Genomic DNA, 22497 nt, shown 5'->3' on the forward strand with positions numbered 1-22497 from the left:
TCGTTACAATAACATAACATAACATAATAATACAAAATAATAGATATCGATTCACAATGTGATGATTCTATTTAATAGAGAATGAGACATAATAAACATGTTTTACTGCAGTTAATTGTATGTGGACATTATACGTCTTTTTACAAAGGGGCAGATAATCCGGACTACTATGCACGATGACAACAATATGCATGTTTATTCGTGTGTATACTAACTTCCGGACCGGCGTGTACTTAGTTTTCGCGTCATAACAAAAAACACGGGTTTGTATTTTCTCGTTTTTTTAGTCTTTTACAAGCTTTAAGTCACAGATTGAACATACAACTTTCGTAAAACAGACTTTTTAACACAGGTGTATCAACCGTATTCACATAATTTGTCAGAAGCAGGAGGAAGTTCAGTTGAGTTTGTAAAAATTCAAGTGGGTGGGGTATTGCAACCGTGATATAGCAGATATTGAACAGAAAGTGTAATGATGTAGTCTATTGTTAGCAGGCTGTAGAACTAAATGATAAAGAGTACATGGCAATATTTTGTCAGGCCTCAAAAAACCTCCATAATTTCAAAGATTTTCTCTGGGAAAGAATTTGTTGTCCTGTTTCTTCACTGGCACCAGAACCGCAAATTTATCATTAGCTTTGGGTTGCCTGTTTTTTTTTCTTTTAGAATAGGTCTTTCTATGTATACTAGTTAAGTGAAATAGGCTTTGGAATGCTCTAACTTTGTTATCATTTAAATCATATTTGGTATAATAAGTTCAAATAAAATGTAAGATCATAAAGAATGCTAATGCTATACAAGATACAAGATACAAGATACAAATTTTTATTTATAGTCGGGTTGTAAACAATAATAACATTAGCTATGAATAGCTATTAGCCGACTTAACAAATAACAGTCACATTACAATACAAACAAATAAGCACATAGAAAAGCACATGAATTATCAAGCATAAAAGCACATTATACATAATACAACTGCAGGACTTCAAATTATACAATGTAAAAGCTGAGAGGTTTGTGCTAATCTTGACCAAAGTCTAAAAATAAATTAAGATCTAATCAGTAAAATTCTGAAAAAATTAATATAAGCACAAGAGTGCACCAGCTAAAAAATGTCTTCAAAAATCAAATATCACCTTGAATCAGATTCAAAGAGACCTGATTAGCACCTATCTCTCAGGTAATATATTAAATAGTTTCTGTAAAAATGCAAACTAAATCATATACAATTTAAACAGAAACATGCAAACTAAGCAAAGAACAAAGCAGTTACCGGTTGCAAAATACATAAGCATATAATTGGTATCTAGCACAACTATAAGCTAGCAGAGCAAATAAACAATGGCATGCTGAAGTATGCAATTGGAAAGCTATGTATTGAAGTTAACAGTAAACAAAACAAACGACATGCAGTACATAAGAAGCATTGGCATAAATACAGTAGCAACAGTTATGCATTGTTGGCACAACAAGAACAGCGGCAACTCTGTCCGTTCCAAGCACTGATCAAGCTCCGGAACTGATTTAGGTTCGACTCGTCTCTAAAATGTTGAGGAAAGGAGTTCCAGAGCTTGGCAGCGCAAGAACGGAAGGAGTTGCTACCATATCTTGTTGTCCTTACCTGTGGCACTTCTGCAGTGTTTGTATACCTAAAAGAGTAAGGTTTATTATCAATATTTATAAGGTCATGAAGATAAGCTGGAGTCTGTTTATTAATTATTTTAAAAGTTTCAATAGCAATTGTCCTTAGACGCCTAACTTTCAAAGATGGAAGCCGAGATTGATTTAGAAGAGTTGCATAATCTGAACAGTAGTCATTATAGATGAAACGTAAAGCCCTTTCTTGTATTTTTTCTATTTTCTTAGTGTTAGTTTCTCCGCAGAAATGCCAAGCCAATGGACAGAAGTTAAAATTTGACATTATAAATGAGTAATAAATGTTAAGTTTACCTAATTTACATAGATTATGTCCAATGCGTTTTAATACATTCAACTGCCTAGATGCTTTTTGCAAATACTTGAAACATGAGAATGAAAATTAAGTTTAAAATCTATAGTTACTCCTAATAGTTTTACTTCCTCATCACATGGAATAATGTTATCATCTAGATTGAAGGAAATATTACATTTCTTTGTCTTATTACCAATAGCAATAGCTTGGAATTTGTCTGGGTTTGCCTGCATTTTATTATTTGAAAACCATTTAATGAGTGATAAGCTATCATTTTCCAAAGTAGTTACAACAGTATTAATATCATGGTCTGCATGTGACAGAGTGTTGTCATCAGCATAATTATATAATTTACTAACTTGTACAAAATGAAAGATATCGTTTATGAAGATGTTGAAAAGAATCGGCCCTAAAATGGAACCTTGAGGAACTCCTTTATAGATGTCTTTAAAATCACTGCTAAATTGACCTAACTTAATGCACTGACTCCTATTACTAAGATAACTTTGTATTAATTTTTGGGAATTTTCGGATACACCATATGCTTTAAGTTTCAAAATCAGTAAATCATGTGGTAGACAATCAAAAGCTTTAGAAAGATCCATTAAAATTGAGGCTACATATTTGTTCTCATCTAAGGCTTGTTTCCAATCTTCAACTATTCTTAAAAGGGCCGTTTGACACCCATAACCTGACCTAAAAGCGGATAAATACATGTTAAAATGTTGTTCAAAAAAGTTTACAACTTGAGTATTAATAGCTCTCTCAAAAATTTTTGATAAAATTGGTAGAATACTGACAGGGCGATAATTCCCTTTCTCTAGTGTACTTTTCTTTTTATGCAGTGGTGTCACCTGGGCAATTTTCAAGCTATCGGGGAAAACTGAAGTTGAAAAGGATTTATTTACCAGAAAAGTAAGATGACCCGAAATTACTGGTTCAGCCAGTTTAACAAGTTTTGAAGATAAATGGTCAGCTCCAGTAGCTTTCTTTATGTTTAACTTATTGATTTGCTATAATTTTTTATCATTATAATTTCAACAATGAACCAAACCATTATTCAGTGTTACACATTAATTGCATGTAAATAGTGCCCCAGATAAGCTGCATATTTTGTGCTCGAGAAAAACTAGATTGTGCACATGATGTATCATCTTTGCATACAATTACACCCATGCTTCAGAAAAACACGCAAAACACGAAAATGCAAGGTCAGCTTTCTTTTTATTTCTGAACAACTGATTTTCATTTTCAGAAGTTTTTGGACGGCTACACACACTATTGAAATAATATTCATAAAAAGGAGTAAACCAGTCCTGATCATTGAATCGCTTAGAACACTTTTCATGCGATTGACAAGCATCTATGTGTTGTTTACTTTGTACAAGATTTTGGTCTTCAAATCGAAAAATACACAAATATTGGGAACTTTTCTCGACTGAAAAGCTTTTCCAGCAAAGCTATTGTCCATCATATTGTGCAGGATCTAACTGGCATTTTTAAGGAATAAAACAAGGATTTATTTGGTGTAAAAACAACAGTAAAGATGGACATCTTTGGCTAGAGTAACACAGTTTCATCTTAAATTTACAATTTTACTGTAAAGCAAACAAAGTTTAAAATGTATTTGCCAACAGAGATGATGTTATTGTTAAATGCCATTGACTGGCAGAGTTTAAATGTCTCAATCACCCCCAACCTTTTTAATCCAATTTACAACCATGCTTTCAAAACTGGGGATAGTTATGTTACTAGCTCTCATTTTGTCAGAATTATGCGCCTTTTAAGCTTAGAAATGTTTGTAAAATTTTGCATACAAACAGGTTTCTCAACAATTACAAGGTCGAAAAGCTTTCAAGCTTTACTCATATCTTAAGCATCATGAGATAACCTCAGAGGGCATGTTTTATATCTCGCTTTGACAGGGCCTCCTCTGCCATTCGACAGCCTCACAGGATAAGTTACAAAACTCAAACTTTATTCTGATAAAAGTATGCTTCATTTTTACATACAAATTTTGGAAGTTTTGCAATTAAGCTTCTTTCTCAAAAACTGCTAGACCAAATGTATTTTTAAAAATTCTACACTCATCTTCAGCATCATTAAATGACCATTTTGTATAAGGTACCATGTCATCAACATAAAGTTTACAACATTATGCCACTTTTAATTTCAGGTAGATGGACACCCTGTCCTTAGACAGCTCTTGTTTCCTTTATCTTATTCTTGTTGCTGTCAGCAATAAGAGACATGCATATTTTATTACAATTGTCCAAATTTATGTAAGTATTCCCATTGCTGGCCAATAGTCCTTTTTTTTAGCTCATCTGATTTTTTGAAAAAAATGATGAGTTATTGTCATCACTTGAGCGGTTGTCGGCGTCTGCGTCGGCGTTGCCTGGTTAAGTTTTATGTTTAGGTCAGCTTTTCTCCTAAACTATCAAAGCTATTGCTTTGAAACTTGGAATACTTGTTCACCATCATAAGCTGACCCTGTATAGCAAGAAACATAACTCCATCTTGCTTTTTGCAAGATTTATGGCCTCTTTTGTACTTAGAAAATTTCAGATTTCTTGGTTAAGTTTTATGTTTAGGTCAACTTTTCTCCTAAACTATCAAAGCTATTGCTTTGAAACTTGGAATACTTTTTCACCATCATAAGCAGACCCTGTACATCAAGAAACATAACTCCGTCTTGCTTTTTGCAATAATTATTGCCCCTTTTGGACTTAGAAAATCAGTTTTCTTGGTTAAGTTTTATGTTTAGGTCAGCTTTTATCCTAAACTATCAAAGCTATTGCTTTGAAACTTGCAACACTTGTTCACCATCATAAGTTGACCCTGTATAGCAAGAAACATAACTCCGTCCTGCTTTTTGCAAGATTTATGGCCCCTTTTGGACTTAGAAAATATCAGATTTCTTGGTTAAGTTTTATGTTTAGGTGAACTTTTTCTCTTAAACTATCAAAGCTATTGCTTTGAAACTTGCAACACTTGTTCACCATCATAAGCTGACCCTGTACAGCAAGAACATAACTCCATCCTGCTTTTTGCAATAATTATTGCCCCTTTTGGACTTAGAAAATCATTTTCTTGTTTGAGTATTATGTTTAAGTCAACTTTTCTCATAAACTATCAAAGCTATTGCTTTAAAACTTGCAACAGTTTTTCACCATCATAAGTGGACACTGTACATCAAGAAACATAACTCTATCCTGCTTTTTGCAAGAATGGTGGCCTTTTTTAGACTTAGAAAATCATGGGTAGGACAATATTTCTTACACAAAAAAAAATCAGATGAGCGTCAGCACCTGCAAGGTGGTGCTCTTGTTTCTAAAGTGCCTAGTAAACTAAAGATGAGGAGTTAGAAACGTCATTAGGCTAGTGAATCACCTTTCTGTGTATTATTAATAACTTGCAGAATAAAGCTGTTTTCCAGTTTAAAATTATCTATTTTTTCAGACTGATAATGTTTCTCACAAGATCTGAGTATGACAGAGGTGTAAACACATTCTCTCCAGAAGGAAGACTTTTTCAAGTGGAATATGCAATAGAAGCTATAAAGGTGAGTTCCTGTTGCCAGCTCTACATATGCATTTAATTTACATTTGCGTTTTGTTTCTCAGCAAAAATACTACAAAATGGTTTCAGCTGTTACATGTGTGATTTTTTTTTATAGTATAAGTTAGTTACAAGGTCACAGAAAAGCAGTAATCAAAAATTCCTCTCAGCAGACTGTTATTTAAGAAGTACACAGATGCTGGACATCTGGAAACATAGACTAAAGAGAATATTTATTTATAGCATCAGTTGATTGAGCAGTCACCTCCAGTTATGTGTTTCAATATTTAGAAGTTAATATGGAAATTTCTTCTATAACATAAAACTCAAAGAGAAGGTTTCAGTAACTTTGATTTGAAATACATTTGTAGAGATTACATTTATTGTGGTGTGATACACTATCTTCTGTATATAATTAAGATAATTCCATATTTTTTTCTCTTTTTTTTTCCAAATGGTTTAGCAAAATAAAGCATTCGTTTTTCTTAATTTTGATATTTGTTATTCAGCTTGGTTCAACAGCTATTGGAATCCAGACAAATGAAGGTGTGGTGTTGGCTGTAGAGAAAAGAGTAACATCCACACTCATTGAGCCCACCAGTATTGAGAAAATTCTTGAAGTTGATGACCACATTGGTAATCTTTATTCTATTTAAGAATTTATCACTATGTACAGTTTGAAACCAATTGGATTTTTTTGTAATTAAACAAGTGTTTTTACTCCTTGCATAAGACCAGTCACCTTGTAACAAGTTACCAAGTCTGTACTTAGGTCATGCACTTGTTATAAGTTTTACCTACAAGACAGTTTAATAGTGTATAAGTACTTAGTTACATCCTGTATTTTTTTATCAACAGTTTGATGCAAAATTCTACTGTCAAAAGAAGTGAAATATTCAGTGGTCTTCAATATTAATTCATAGAATTTTAATAGATTTTGTTTGGGCTGTTTTCTTGTGTTATGCCAGAGTCTGAAAATAAAGGTGTTTAGGAAAAAAAACTTCTGTGAATGATATGTTTTGTGATGTTTTTAGCCAAAAAAAAGCATTTGTTTGAATTATCTTAAATGAACATCATTGTATGCAGGTTGTGCTATGAGTGGTTTGATTGCTGACTCGAGGACATTGGTAGACAGAGCCAGGGTTGAAGCACAGGTTTGTTGATTAATTTGAGATTAAGTCTGTGCTTGAGTCTTAGATTACAATATGATTAGCTTAAAGCTGCTTGCCTAAAGATTGGGTGAAATTTTTTCAACATGTATATTTTCAACCAGGTTTGACATAGAATGTATATGTGACACTGAAAAATGATGTGAATAAAAATAAGAGATAGATATTTGTAAAAAAGCACGAAGATTTTCACCATTATTTTAACAGCTTACTGCCTTCTGCACATTCTTTTGTAATTTGTTAGGATATCTTGCAAAATTCATATTTCAGTAAGTTTGTGCCAGTGAAAATTTTCACAGCACCCACAGTTTATGAAATTTTGAGAGAAGAAAATCTTTGCCTGAAAAATGTGAATGACACATCTTTCACATAAACATTTGTTTTAAAATTTCATGACAAAATTATATTTCTTCCATCAGTTAACGCATTTCAGGTTTCTTCACGTGCTTTCGCGATCGTTGTGAATGTTTTGTTTTCATAGTGTGTCATTTGTTTTAAAAGTAAATGAGCCGCGCCATGGGAAAACCAACATAGTGGGTTTGCGACCAGCATGGATCCAGACCAGCCTGCGCATCCGCGCAGTCTGGTCAGGATCCATGCTGTTTGCTAACAGTTTCTCTAATAGCAATAGGCTTTGAAAGCGAACAGCATGGATTCTGACCAGACTGCGCGGATGTGCAGGCTGGTCTGGATCCATGCTGGTCGCAAACCCACTATGTTGGTTTTCCCATGGCACGGCTCAAATGCTCTTCGATTTCAAGAGGAAAATGTAAAAAAAACTTTCCTGTAGACTGTAGAGGGGGAAAACATTTTCATTGAAACATGTACAATAAGAATTCTTCAAACTATGTAAGTGGCAGAAATAATGAAAATTTAGATAAAAATTGGATTCATGTAGCTGCTAGAGACAATCTGTATTATATATAGAGTCATGCTTTGATTGGAATAGAAATGCAAAGTTGGATATTTCTGATTTGTATGTGTTAATTCAATGATTTAATTGTTTCAGAATCACTGGTTTACATACAATGAAAAGATGTCAGTAGAAAGTGTAACGCAAGCAGTCAGTAATCTCGCACTTGCATTTGGAGATGATGATTCTGAACAGGCAGTTATGGTAAGTCAAGACCATTGTTTCTTATAAACAGTTATTCCAGAATATTAATTTTGTCTGTACAGAATTTTGATCAATTCAAAATTGGGTTATCTGAGGTCAAAACTAGGTCACTAAGTTAAATCAAAGAAAAAACTTTGTTTAAGCTAGAGCCCATCTTCATAAAACTTCATCTGACAGTTTGACTGAAATCTAGGTCGGGTTCAAAACGGGGTTACACTAGGTGTTAAACAAAGTCACTAAGTCAAATCACAAAAATCCTAGTAAACACTCTCAAGGCCACATTTTCTACTTGATCATCATAAATTTTGTCAAAATATTTGTCACCGGTTTCAAAAGTGGGATACATGAGGTCAAAAACCATGATACTGGATTAAATCTTTGTAAAACTTTGTTAACACTCAAGATGCCACATTTTCTATGTGATCTTCATAAAACTTCGTCAGAATGTTGGTCTGTATGAAATCTAGATCTGTTTTAACATGTTTTATTTCGATGTAAATGAGATGTGGAACCAAAAGTTGTAGTCCTGTTTGGCGCCATATAACCTATACTGTGTTGGTGCGCTGTAAAACCCAAATAAATAAATAAACTGTTTTGAAACAAGATTTTGTAGGTCAAAAACTAGGTAACTAGTCAAACACACTGATCAGATTAACAATCAAAAGGCTATGTTTTCTACCTGATCTTTATGAGATTGCTTGTTTGTTTATAACCTAGGATACATTGTAATTGGGTCACTTGGGTAGAAACTAGATCACAAGGTTAGTTCATTGATAAACCAGGTAAAGGATCTGCTTGGTTTACATAAACTGTGAAAATCATCTTGTATCCACACACTTGCAACTTAGATGACCCTGCCTCGACTGTAATAGTTGAATCCTGTTAATATGTGAAAAACCAAAGCTCAAATGAAGAGTGTTTGTTATGTGAAACTTGGGTGGGAAGTTTATGCCAATCATGTCCTTCTTGTTAATTGAATTTACACGAGGAAAAATTTGGACTTTAAAATAGTCTGACTCTCAGAAGAATCCAGTTGTCAGATTTTCTGGTTTTTGGAGCTTTTACTGTACACTGTATTGATTTATGATATTTAACAGACATTGCTACATGTTCAAAAATTGTGATATTTTATTCTTAAAATAAATATAAATACCCAGTGTCTTGTAACATTTCTTGGGATGGATACAATTTTCTTTTTGAATTTTAGTTGTTTGATATCCTATTTGCAATTCAACTTGAGTTATTTTCTTTGAAATTAACATGATATATGATAAATCCTAGAGAAATGACCTTTGTTTATTGTACAGAAAGAAAAGATAAGAAAGTTTTTCATTTCTAGACAAGTCACTTCCTTGTGGTATATATATATTTTAGTATAACCCATCAAGATAGAAGGAAATAGTATTACTAAAAATTTGAATTTAAACTACATGTAGCTTTTCTTTTATATTGTAGAGCCGTCCATTTGGGGTGGCTTTGCTGTTTGCAGGTATAGATAAAGATGGACCACAATTGTAAGTATAACAGACCTGTTTGTATTTTCTCTAACCTTTTATAATATCACTGAAATACTTTCACCCCAGTGACTATATAATTAAAGGATCAATATATGAAAAACAGTGCCAGTACTTGATACATGCCTACAAAGCTTAAGGGTTAAGGCAGTGGCCTAAGGCACTTTCCCCTTGTTAGAAATCCTGTAAGTGATGTATAACTTTTAATATAAAGCAGCCATCCAAGGCAAGTGGTTCTGCCCAGGCATCTACATTATATTATGTCTGAAATAATGGCCAGAAGGACACCAGAAGTGTAAAAGTTGGAAAGTCATCGTACAACCTTAATTGTGTTTGTGTAACTTAAAACCATACCAAACAAACCCTATGGCATTGATATCATCTCTCTCATTAACAGATCACTGATGCAAGAATATGTTTAAGTAAAACATCTCTAAATGATCGCAATTAGGACCATGGTACCAGATTAAAAGCTAGGAAAGATGTAGGAGGAAAATGTTGATATATTTTCAGGTATCATATGGACCCCTCAGGAACATTTATTAAATATGAAGCTAAAGCTATAGGATCAGGGTCAGAGGGAGCTCAGCAAGCCCTTCAAGATGTCTACCATAAGGTATTTGTAATTTTATTGATATTTTATTATACCGCCGTATACAAAGTTTAGGTGCTGCAGTCACCTTGTTTGTGTGTCCATCCATTTGTCTGTCCCTCGTGCACCTGTGATAACTCTTGAAAGGATGTGTGAATTAAGTTCATTTTTGGTGCCCGGATATATAACATACAGGTCAAGGATGATTTACGTTACAGTCGACTACTTTTTAGCTCACCTGAGCAATGCTCATTTGAGTTATTGTGATCGCTCGATGTCTGGGGTCTGTCTGTCTGTCAGTCAACATTTAGCTTGTGTATGCGATAGAGGCTGTATTATTCAACTGATCTTCATGAAATTTTGTCAGAATGATTACCTTGATGAAATCTAGGCCAAGTTCGAAAATGGGTCATCTGGGTTCAAAAACTAGATCACTAGGTCAAATCAAAGAAAAACCTTGTGTATGCGATAGAGGCTGTATTTTTCAACTGATCTTCATGAAATTTCGTCAGAATGATTACCTTGATGCAATCTAGGCCAAGTTCAAAAATGGGTCGTCTGTGGTCAAAAACTAGGTCACTAGGTCAAATCAAAGAAAAACCTTGTGTATGCAATAAGGGCTGCATTTTACCCTGGATCTTCATGAAATTGGTCATTATAATTACCTTGGTGAAGTCTAAGCAAAGTTCGAAAATGAGTCATCTGGGGTAAAAAACTAGGTCACTAGGTCAAATCAAGAAAACCTTGTGTATGCAATAGAGGCTGTATTTTTCAACTGATCTTCATGAAATTTAGTCAGAATGATAACCTTGATGAAATCTAGGCCAAGTTCGAAAATGGGTTTTCTGGGATCAAAAACTAGGTCACTAGGTCAAATCAAAGAAAAACCTTGTGTATGCAATAGGGGCTGCATTTTACACTGGATCTTCGTGAAATTTGATCAGAATGATTGCCTTGATGAAATCTAGGTCAAGTTAGAATATGGGTCATCTGTGGTCAAAAACTAGGTCACGAGGTCAAATTAAAGAAAACCTTGTGTATACGATAGAGACTGTATTTTTCAATTTATCTTCATGAAATTTGGTCAGAATGATAGCCTTGATAAAATTAAGGTCGAGTTTTAATATCATTCTCGCATACCAGAGGTCTACCTTGGTTCCCCGGATGAACCTCTGGCACATTTCGCCGATATTTGTGGCTTGGTTACATTACAGGTAAAACATTTCAGCCAATCAGCATCGTTTCGCGACAAATCATAGCAAACCAATCAGAATCGTCCGTGAAAAGCGTGACCGCGTCCTTTCCGATGCCGACTTATGAGGAATATTATTATTTCTTAAGGTAAATTTCTTTACATCGAATTACAGGAATAAATCTTCATTACTCGCAATCATAGAATATTGCCTTTATCTGTCGTTAGCAAGTACATTGCTTACATGTTGTTTGAAGTTTCAATTTGGCATGTCAAATAGCACGGCAAAGAATGATTGGCCGAAACTACTCCCGGTAATAATTACGAGTGCGCATGCGCACCAAATAAACAGTAGAAATAAATCAGAGGTTCGTCTCGAGATTTTGGCGAACCTCTGATGGATGAGAATGTTTAATATGGGTCATCTTGGGTCAAAAACTAGGTCACTAGGACAAATCAAAGAAAATGTTTTGTATGCGATAGAGGCTGTATTTTTCAATTGAGGTTCATGAAATTTGGTCAGAATGGTTGCCTTGATCAAATCTAGGTCAAGTTCGAATGTAGGTCATCTTGGCTCAAAAACTAGGTCACTAGTTCAAATTAAAGAAAATACTTGTTTACTGTTAAGAGACCACGCTTTGGTCAAATCTTAACAAATATTGGTCAGAATATTTTTTTTCATGAAATCACTAGCTCAAACATGTTTACACTGTTATGGTGTGTTTCTCAGGTGAGCGACCTAGGGCCATCTTGGCCCTCTTGTTTGTAGAAGTTATGGCACCTTTTTTAGCAAGTTTCAGCAAAATGTTGATTTAAGTTCAATAACTGAAAGAATGAATCAACTGAATTTTTTCGTTTATGATCATAAAATAACATGTAAAACAAATCTTTCTTTCATACAGGGGTTTTCTTTAGCTTGCAAAGAAATTTTAAATTATTCAGCATATTAAATGTTCACCAGAAAAAAATTCTTGCCTGGAAGCTTAATGGCTTACTTTGGAGTATCTTGAATCTTGTAATAGTTGCAAATTTTATGTTTTAAACTATTTAGCACAAATGTTTGTCTTGGTGAGACAGTATACTATGAAATAATTATAGTGTATTTAGACAAAACAACTATTTCATGGGGATAGGAGTTCGTGGATACTTGTACTTCTTATCAGTCATTATTCTAATATATCTCTGTACTTGTCATGGTGTGTCTATTTCAGTCTATGACATTGAAGGAAGCTTGCAAAAGTGCTCTTACCATTCTCAAACAGGTCATGGAAGAAAAACTTAATTCAACAAATGTAGAGGTTAGTTATTTCTGCAAAAGCTTCATGCGTACAGTAAACAAAAAACAACATGTAAAGAATCAGGATTTTAAGGAAAGTGGCTAACTTGCTGGTTACCGGTATTTCAAATTGATCATTTTGTGACAAGAAATATCTTCCAAGTATTGTTAACCATGAAAAGTTTTTAGCCTGAGAGATGCTTCACATCTTACTTGTATTGTTCACTAAAGGCAGTAGGATTAAAGTTATTAAATAAAAATTTGGACTTCTCACTATGAAATGTACATGCTTAAAAGAAATCCAACCTGGAAATACAAATAGGAAACAGCATTTTTATGCCCATCTCCGAAGAAGGAGGGGTATATTGTTTTGCTGATGTTAGTCTGTAGACCAGTTGATTTCTGGATGATAACTCAAGAACGCTCTTAGGCCTAGAATAATGAAAGTTGATAGGGAGATTGGTCATGGCCAGCAGATGACCCCTACTGATTTCGAGATCAGTAAGTAGTGAAAGGTCACAGTGATCCAGAACAGTTAAACGGTTTCCAGACGATAACTCGAGAACGCTTGGGCCTAAGATCACGAAACTTAATAAGGGAGTTGATCATGACCAGCAGATGACTCCTATTGATTTTGAGATCAGTAGGTCAAAGGTCAAGGTCACAGTAACCCGGACGATAATTTGAGAACGCTTGGACCCAAGATCACGAAACTTAATAGGGAGGTTGATCATGACCAGCGTATGACCGCTATTAATTTTCAGATCAGTAGGTCAAAGGTCAAGGTCACAGTGATAGTTAAACTGTTTCTGGACGAAAACTGGAGAACACTTGTTTCTCGTATTCATTGTACATTCTGGATTTTACTTAATTTTCACCAAACTTGCAATATTATATTTTTCAGATGTCCACAGTTACCCCAGAGAAGAAATTTCATGTGTTTAGTAAAGAAGAACTGGAGGAAGTGATCAAAGACATATGATTCCATACCGTGTCATCTTATACTTAATTTATAGGACTTTCAAGATAACACCTTGATTTAAAATAAATGATTCATATCCACCTGAAAGCCACTAGTTGCTAGATACACTACAGTCATGTGCCAAACTTAAGTTCACAAAATGGTTATATCCAATGAATTGGATGTGTTTCTTATAATATTATAAACACTGATGAAATTTTTTACAGCCATTGATAAAAATCAAGTGCAAAGAAAGCTTATACTGTCACGAACCTTAACATCAAGTTTTATTGAAGTTAGGTTAATTTTGAGATTTCATAGTGTCCTTTGCTGAAAAATATGAACTAACCTGTGAATTGTAACTTGCATTTATGATCAGTACTTGCAGTTTGTATTTTGTGTCAGCTATGCAGAATCTCGGGACATGTATGCTACGTTAGTTAAAATATAGAACTAAATTGTTTTTAACAAAGGCAAGAAGTACAATGTTAAGTAAGGTGGGAAAATAAAATTTTGTTAACTTAATTTGGCAACTGTCTGTACAGCAGTTAATAATGATAATGCTTGAACAGTCTTTAAAAATAAACTCCTGTGAGATATTCTCTCAATAATGAATAAGAAACAAAAGTGCTATTTGAACACTTTATTACTGTTTTCATGTTTATGTATTTTTCACAAATAAATATCATTGTCATGCATTTCAGTATATTTGTTTGTGTTAATCTCACTGTTTCGGACTTCATTCACAACTTGAGCAAATATGGCCTAGGAGCCGAAAGTCCTCAGTTCGAGTCTCGGTGTAACTGCAGATTTATCTTGTCCTGTGAAGTTATGACACTTCTGTCATAAAAAGTTGTTTCACATTTCAAGTCTATTTGTAAAAGATGCTATACATTAAAAAGTGAGGCCTTGTTCAAACCATTGCTATTTCAACATAATATAAATATACACAGTGATAACATACTTTTAAAACATATTTCTAAAACTAAATGAACTTGTTTCACAAAAGTATCAGAGATTTTGCAACACCTTTTGCAAGACATCATCAATCTCCTCTTGACACAACTATAACATTGTTGATAGAAACTGATTCTATGACTTGTCTACAAGTGAAATTGTACCTATTTAATAGAGTTTCATGAAACACTTAGTACAGCTTTTTCTCATATGGCTTCCAGAATTATGCCCCTGATTAATCACAGGTTCCTAACCCACTTAGCATCTAAATTTCTACCATAAACTGACATACATCTGAACCCTTGGATTTACCATGAAGAAACTTGGATAGATGGGTAGCGTTACTTGTAAAGCCATACTTTCTCACTTTTCTCAACTTTATTCATCACATATCATCTGTCTCGGTCTGCTTATAGTAAGCTGGTATTGAAAACAATGACATATTGTACTCTAAACTGTTTCTAAAGAGAGATGGTTTTAACAAAATACTTTAAAAGTGAAGTTTCATAAAGTTACAAAATAATAAGTCCAAAATGGATGTTGCTGTAACTATTTCCTGATGTAGCTAAAACTCTGTAAAAACAGAAATGGCCGCAGTGTCCTTCAATAAAATATTACAGATGCAAATTTGGTCCAGTGATCCCATGCTGATATGCAACAAATTGATTTATTTGCAACATTATTCACTGGTTGAAATCTGCATCACTGTATTTTGTTACTGTATGGTCTCTAAAAACAACAGACTTTGTCAAGATCTAAGTGGATAGCCGTATCCTCCCTCTTGTAATTTCTTTGCTGCCAGTCTTTCAATATCATCTAAACTGAGGCTATCTAATCCTCTGTCATAATTCTGCAATGGATAAAAAAAAACCATAAAATACTTGATGAAAATTATACTTTGCTAAGACTGGTGCAAGGTAGGATGAATATAGAGATCATGTTGTCTGTCAAATGGTCAAGCTTAACATCTACTTCCATGAAACTTTGATCAAATGTTAACCTTATTAAGATACCGAAAGTGAACAACAGCCAAGGTCAGACATAACCGTAGGCATAGATACGAGTCTTGGATTTCATGCCTGTTCCATATTCACTGAATTATTTTCATGAAAAGTTTTACCTTGCTAAGACTATTATGCAAAACAACGTTCTGAATTCAAAGATTGATGCTAAAGGACCCACCCGTACTTAAAACTTACCCTTTTTGGCTCCAGTGAGCTAAAAATGATGACTAGCCCAACTATTTACTCAAAAATGCCTGAAGACTATAAATGTAAGTAACAGAATATGACAATATGATCATTATAAAAACTGTTTTTGTCTAAAAAAAATATGCTTGCTTCTTTTTCAAATTGAACTGTGCAACACAAACATGATGTACTTCTCATTGCAAGTATTCAAGGTACTGTCTCACTACCAAAGAAAATGCCTAGCTAAAGACCAGTTTTTGAGCAATAAACAAAATGTTGTTTTAAAAATGTTATGTACTTGCTGGAAAACTGAACTTTATTAAAACGTACCTTTTTAAATTCTTTTAAAACTTTGACTGCATCCTTTTCAGTAAAATGTCTCTTTAAAAACACTGAAAGTTTTTCCCAAAATCCTGTTGGATCCTCTGTTATAGTGAACTCCTCCTCCTACATGAACAAGAATTACAATAGTAGTAGTCAGTTATATGATAAGTATATTTGGCACAGATTTTATTTTATTTTCCCGTCGTGAACAGTTGACAGTTACAGCGTGATTTCTCAGAAGAAAAAATTAGTACATGTAATGCTATTCATCTTCAATGAGTGCTCAACACTTTGCCAAAGGAGTCAACATAGTTTCAGTTTCCAATTAAAACGGAAAGGTGGTTGCAATACTGAAGGTGCGTAATTCCTAATTCACAAGAAATATTGCTGCTTTTGAATGCTGAGCATGAAAATGTTGTAAAACCAGAGGGAACATCAAGGTTGTATCAAAATATTCACATTGCTGGGGATTTGAGGACATACCTTAACAGTATTATGCATAACAGAGCATTTACAAATACAAAAGTAAATCCTACCTGCACATCTACAGCCATAGGAACAATTTCTGGTGATTTGAGAGGTGTATGAGATGGTGTGGAAGAGGAGGTGGCTGGGGTTGCTCCAGTGCCTGGTTTCTTCAGCATCAAGAAAAGCTTAGCTCCATCTCCAATTTTATAGTGAGCTAGTGACTTTTCGTCTGAAAAAAAGAACAAGTGTAATTGTTAATCAGAATATCACTGAACGAGTCAACATTCTTTTTATTGTTATATTCAATGTAATGCTACACTGTAGCACACGTTCAAATAGGTATTGTCAAACAATCCACTTACCTATTCACACAGGTGAATGTCATTTTATGTATACTGCATAATTATCTAGAACTTATCTTGATACCTTACAAGATAATCCCCAAACTGCTTTTAATCTCCAACACAAAACCAACATAATTACACCAGTCCTCTTCTTTGAATATGCATACGTTTATAATGCACTTATTCTTAGAAAGCAGGCATAAAATATGTACTTTGAATATAGGTCACAAAGACATGGGGACAATTAACAAAAGGTACTGACAAATAATGTGAAATGACACATACGAGTATTACAACTTGATTTAATATTGATTCTTACTGTATTAGCATTTAGTCATATAAACAGCTAAAATTCTATGTAAAATATATGCTAAATACAGCACATTTACAAACTGTATACAATTTCACTGCATCAAGAGACTTTTACATGTAAATATAGATGTATGATTATTTATTCACCTAACAAAGCTTTGCCTTGATATATTAGTTTCTGCTGATCGACGGGTATAGAAACCTGGCTCTGCAGCTGTAATTTCACATCATGTATACTTGCTCCTGCTGATATCTGAAAGTTGTCAGAGGCAACATTATAATATATAAATATAAAACTTGTATCAATGTGTGTTGGTGGGATTTTGCTCTACGTTTTGAATTTCAGACCCCGAGTCGGGAAATGTTTGAGCGCAATACTTCCAGTGACCGGATATTTAGCCTTCATTATTCTTGTACGCCATACAGGATTTTCCAATATTTCTGCCAATCCTAGAAAAACTCACCTATCAACCTGGGGTGTAAGATTACTTACATGCTGCAATTTATAAATGCATATGTAAACTCATAAGCTACCACTAGTTGAATGTGCAAATGGAAACATCTGGCTCTTGGTCAACTGTTTTGTGGTAAATCGGCAAAGCCTAAACTGTATAGTTAGAGTTACCCATAAAAAATTTGCCTGTCAATCAAAGGCGGAGTTTGTGGTGGCTGCTTTGCGCTCTCTATCAATCAGAGATTGTTGTTTTACAAAAACCGCATGTTTGATTAAGGTAGTACTGTTTACGTAATAGATTTAATCAACATGCGACAAACATGCCTCTGATTTATCAGGCTTGCCACTTTGCTGAGAAAATGAAATTCCCTGACTTTTCCCTGACCAATACCACCATATTTTTTCGGCCTCCTCCTGTCCGCTTCAAGATTTTGCCCACAGGCAGCAAGCGCGGTACCCCTCTTCTTGTGTCCACAGATGGATTCAGCTACACTACTCTGAAGCAGCTGAAGGACGGATCCAAGGTCTGGCGATGCTCCATCAGGAACAAGCGCAACCCATGTCAGGCTAAGGTAACATCAACAGAAGACTCGTCTTTCGCAAGAAACAAGACAGCCCATGTTCATCCACCAGATCCCAGTCTACTCTACAAGAAGGAGTTGATCGGCAGGATTAAGGAGGTCAGTCAACACATTTATCACTCAGCCCGGGACATCATCAAGACTGCCTTACACGATCGGGGACAGCGACCTAACCTTCCAAAGGTTGATGCGCTGAAGCGAACAGCTAACAGACATCGGGAACAGATGCGACCGCCAAATCAAAAGGACCTTGGGTTCACCATCAACCATGAGTACCTCGAAGCCCAGGATTTCATCGTGGGCGACATCCGAGTAGACTCTGCTCGCCACATCCTCCTCGCTACTCCAAAACAGCGTGAAATTCTCCGTACCACCAGAAGATGGTTCATAGATGGAACCTTTAAGGTAATACTTTAAAATTGTAAAAAGAGATATTTAAAAATCAAAATATAATCATATCAATATCTTTGGCTTGGAAATAGCATAGCAGTTAGTCTGTGGGTCATATCACTGAAGTTGTATATACTGTTTCAAGATTTCTATAATACCATGACCGATACTATACAATAGTCGATTTAACGTCAGTATTAATATAAAAGTATTGAATCCTGACACGTCTTGTCTGTGTTTCAATGTATCAATGTCTATAATAGTCTTATTATTGTTATGGTAGTTATACAAAATATTTGCAGTGTTTGTATATATATATATATATTACAGGTTGTTGATGCTCCATTCCAAGGAGGCCAGCTTATGTCCATACACGGGTTTGTTCAGTCTGATAGTGTTATGAAGCAGCTACCTTTGATGTTTGTCATCATGTCATGGCGGCGCAAGGACGACTATGTCGCTGTGCTTCGCCAGGTCAAAGACATACTAGGTGATGTGTCTGTCCAGGGATTTGTCCTTGACTTTGAGGCTGGTAAGAACATCTCTCACATTCAAAAATATTAGTACTGTACATGTATAGGATAACTGATATTCAAAAGTGCTAAAAACTTGTCTACATAGCTTTAAACTAGTAAATATAACTGTCTAGGAGACTCGACTTTTTGGCTGGTAAGTGTAATAATGATTTAAAAACCAAAAGTCATAAAGCTGGAAATACAACACAAGTCATTTAAATTTGGAGTTTAGGAATATAACATAACATTTACTATAATAATTCCTATGCAATCATATACTGATATGAAACACGGATGACTTATTTGAATAATTATTTTTACAGCTGCTTGGGGTGCAGTCAGAGACGTTTTCCCGGGGTTGCAGATCAAGGGATGCATGTTCCACTGGACACAGTCTGTGTGGCGTCGCGTACAAACTATTGGGCTAGGTCCAGCATACATGGAGCGCAAGTCAGTCTGGGATTGGATCCGTAAACTCCTTGTTCTACCATTCCTGCCGAGCAATCATAACGCAACAACATTTAGCAGTCTAGCAGTGCGTGCTAACAATGACCAACAGAAGGAGCTTGTCCGTTACATCAGACAACAGTGGATAGAGTCCGAGTTATTTCCCATTGAGAGCTGGTGTGTCTTCAGGTACAGGATCTGCACGAACAATGACGTTGAAGGTAATAACTTAGCACTCTTAACCAGTTTAATATATTTTATATGGCAAAGTCAAAGAAAATGATCTGTTTTAGATCTACCTCACCATAGACAAGTGAATTTTAAAATAACATTCAAGCATAGCAATAATTACAAACAACGATTTGAATTACACTTAAATTTTAAATACATTGTACTTACAGACTTAGATAATACTGATATTTTTAAGAATAAAGTATTATTAGAAAAATTTATTAGAATATATAATACATCACACAAGGAATATACAAGTGCATTATTACAAAGCAATGAAGGGTTAGATCAATAATCCCTTTTGAATTAAATTCTATTTACTGTATTCAATTCTTTCAAATACATTAATATAATTTCATTTATCTCCCTTTCAGGTTGGCACAACCGTCTAAACAGTGATTGTGGGTACCGGTCACTATCCTTCTACCGAATGGTGCCAGCTCTGCGGAAACAGGCCCTTGATGCCGAGATCGACATCGATGAACTACTTGACCATGGTGTTGGGAGACAACAGCGTCGCCAAACTAGACATTGTGAGAAAGAAATATTCGAGCTTTGGGATCAGTGTGAAAAAAAGGAACTGAGTGCAACCAAATTCCTTCAAGGAATCAGCTATGTTTATGGACCAGCCGAGTATATGGCTAAGTGAGAAATATATATATGACTGTAAATATCTAAGACGTGAAGTTTTTGTTTGTTTGTTTTGGGTTTAACGCCGTTTTTCAACAGTATTTCAGTCATGTAATGGCGGGCAGTTAACCTAACCAGTGTTCCTGGATTCTGTACCAGTACAAACCTTTTCTCCGCAAGTAACTGCCAACTTCCCCACATGAATTATCAGAGGTGGAGGACTAATGATTTCAGACACAATGTCGTTTATCAAATAGTCACGGAGAACATACGCCCCGCCCGAGGATCGAACTCGCGACCCCGCGATCCATAGACCAACGCTCTAACCTACTGAGCTAAGCGGGCAGGCCAAGACGTGAAGTGCATGACTGCTGATTAGACACACATATAATTTACTAGGATATTATCTTTTAAATATGTATATTATGCTATGCATTTAAGAAAGAGAACACTTAAGATATACTAAGAAACTTATATTTGTTACGACTGTGTATTTTGTGATATCTTGGGGCATTCTTGCTAAATATGACTGTGAGTAATATGACTAAAATATCTAAGATGTGAAGTGCATGATTGCTAATTAGACACACATATAAGTACATTTTTATATGTTAATTTGTTACAGAGTTACATGAGAATGAAATGATAAATTATGAAAATTAAAAAAAGTGATATATCTTTGAATCTGTTCTTTTCCTTCTTTAAGTTTTTCCATGTATACTTTAATAAAACAATATAGGCATGTGATATGTGGGAATTAACTAATTGCTAGACATAATAGCATCTCTGGAATGTGCCATTACTATCAAACAGTGACACTTGCTTGGATTGGAATTTCACAGGAATATGAAAGATAATATTAACATGTATTTAAGACAACATATTTTTTTTAGAATTGATTCTTCTATTTTGGACAATATAAATCATAAAGCAATGAGATCATTTTTAAACAGACACATGTTGTCTTAAATATATGTATATTATCTTTTAAATTAAATAATTTCATAACACATTAAAAAAAAATTCATAATTGTTTTATAAAATGTAATGACTGACACAAAATGCATTGACAAACACTTTTTAATTATCATTTTTAATGTATAATCTTTCTTCCTTCACAATATTTGACAAATAATTCTAAGGTGGTCAATAAAAATTCACATTAAGTTTAAAACCGAGTTATAAATTAGAATACTGAAATAATAAATAAATACGTTTAAAAATGAGTTATTAACTACAGTACCTTAGTAATAAATAAACATGTTTAAAAATGAGTTATTATAATTTTGATACTGTAATAATAAAAAAATGTTTAAAAATGAGTTATTAATTAAAATACTATAACAATAAATAAATCATTTTAAAAATGAGTTATTAATTAAAATACTATAATAATAAATAAATCATTTTAAAAATGTGTTATTAATCATAAAGCTTAATAATAAATAAATCTGAAAAAAACAAACTTCAACAAGACAAAATTTTGAACCAGCATTCATTCTTAAAACATCTATAAAAGAATTAAAATCTATTTGGAAAATATCAGTCAGATTAGGCGTAATATTTTGTGTTGAGAGCCTACAAAAATACCCAATTAACTTTTATTTCCCAAACTTTTAATTATCAATTACTCAGTGTAAGTGTGACAAACACCTTCTATTTAATCAAATCAATTATAACTTAAATAATCAATAATTATTATTGCCTACACAATAGATATCTATAGTATATAAATAAGGGAGGTGTAAAGACCTGGAGGAGTAAAGTCCAAGGGTGTATTGTCCCAGAGGTGTAATGTACATATTGATACCGAATAAAATAGTCTTTGTTTTGAATTGTTATTCCTTCATCTTTTACAATGAATACAGTTACATATAAATGGAATTTTATAAGACAAGAATTTTGAATTAATTGTTCTTTGGAGCAATCAACATGATATACTGAAATCCAAAAGTGAAAATAAAAGCAATGACATTTAGATTTACAGCAGTCTGAAAAAAATCTATAAAAAAATAGATATTATTATCAGTGCTTCGACGTGTTTTTTTGTCCTTGATACTTACAGAAACTTCACATTCGGATCCTTTAAGTATTTTAACGTAAATTCTCATTTTGTTTTTGTACATCTGGAAAATTTGTCTTTTTCGTGTGTAACTTCCGGGTCAAGCGTTCACAAGCATCTGGGTGCAAAAACGCTTGCCGTTTTAATCTTCCTTTTTTTTAACAAAGCAAACACATTTCATAATATTTTTTTTCAATTCATATCAAAAAGATTCATGAAAAATATTATCACAGGAAGAAAAATAAATCCACTTAAA

General features: G+C 34.0%; 2 protein-coding genes across 2 annotated transcripts; one reads left to right on the plus strand and one right to left on the minus strand.

The window, feature by feature from the left end:
- The first annotated feature begins 180 nt into the window (after positions 1–180).
- Positions 181–14039, plus strand: LOC123529125 (proteasome subunit alpha type-5-like). Its single transcript, XM_053522040.1, has 9 exons — positions 181–263; positions 5417–5519; positions 6025–6151; positions 6602–6669; positions 7694–7801; positions 9257–9315; positions 9829–9931; positions 12311–12397; positions 13280–14039. The coding sequence occupies exons 2-9, from the start codon at positions 5424–5426 to the stop codon at positions 13355–13357; spliced, it is 726 nt and encodes a 241-aa protein (XP_053378015.1). The 5' UTR covers positions 181–263; positions 5417–5423; the 3' UTR covers positions 13358–14039.
- On the minus strand, positions 13967–22404 carry LOC123529126 (ubiquitin-like protein 4A). The gene is made up of 5 exons (XM_045309343.2): positions 22243–22404; positions 17079–17184; positions 16344–16504; positions 15814–15930; positions 13967–15143 (listed from the first exon to the last, which is right to left on the minus strand). The coding sequence occupies exons 1-5, from the start codon at positions 22303–22305 to the stop codon at positions 15042–15044; spliced, it is 549 nt and encodes a 182-aa protein (XP_045165278.1). The 5' UTR covers positions 22306–22404; the 3' UTR covers positions 13967–15041.
- Positions 22405–22497: the final 93 nt, after the last annotated feature.

The sequence above is a fragment of the Mercenaria mercenaria genome, chromosome 13 (genome assembly GCF_021730395.1).
Source record: "Mercenaria mercenaria strain notata chromosome 13, MADL_Memer_1, whole genome shotgun sequence".
Taxonomy (NCBI): domain Eukaryota; kingdom Metazoa; phylum Mollusca; class Bivalvia; order Venerida; family Veneridae; genus Mercenaria; species Mercenaria mercenaria.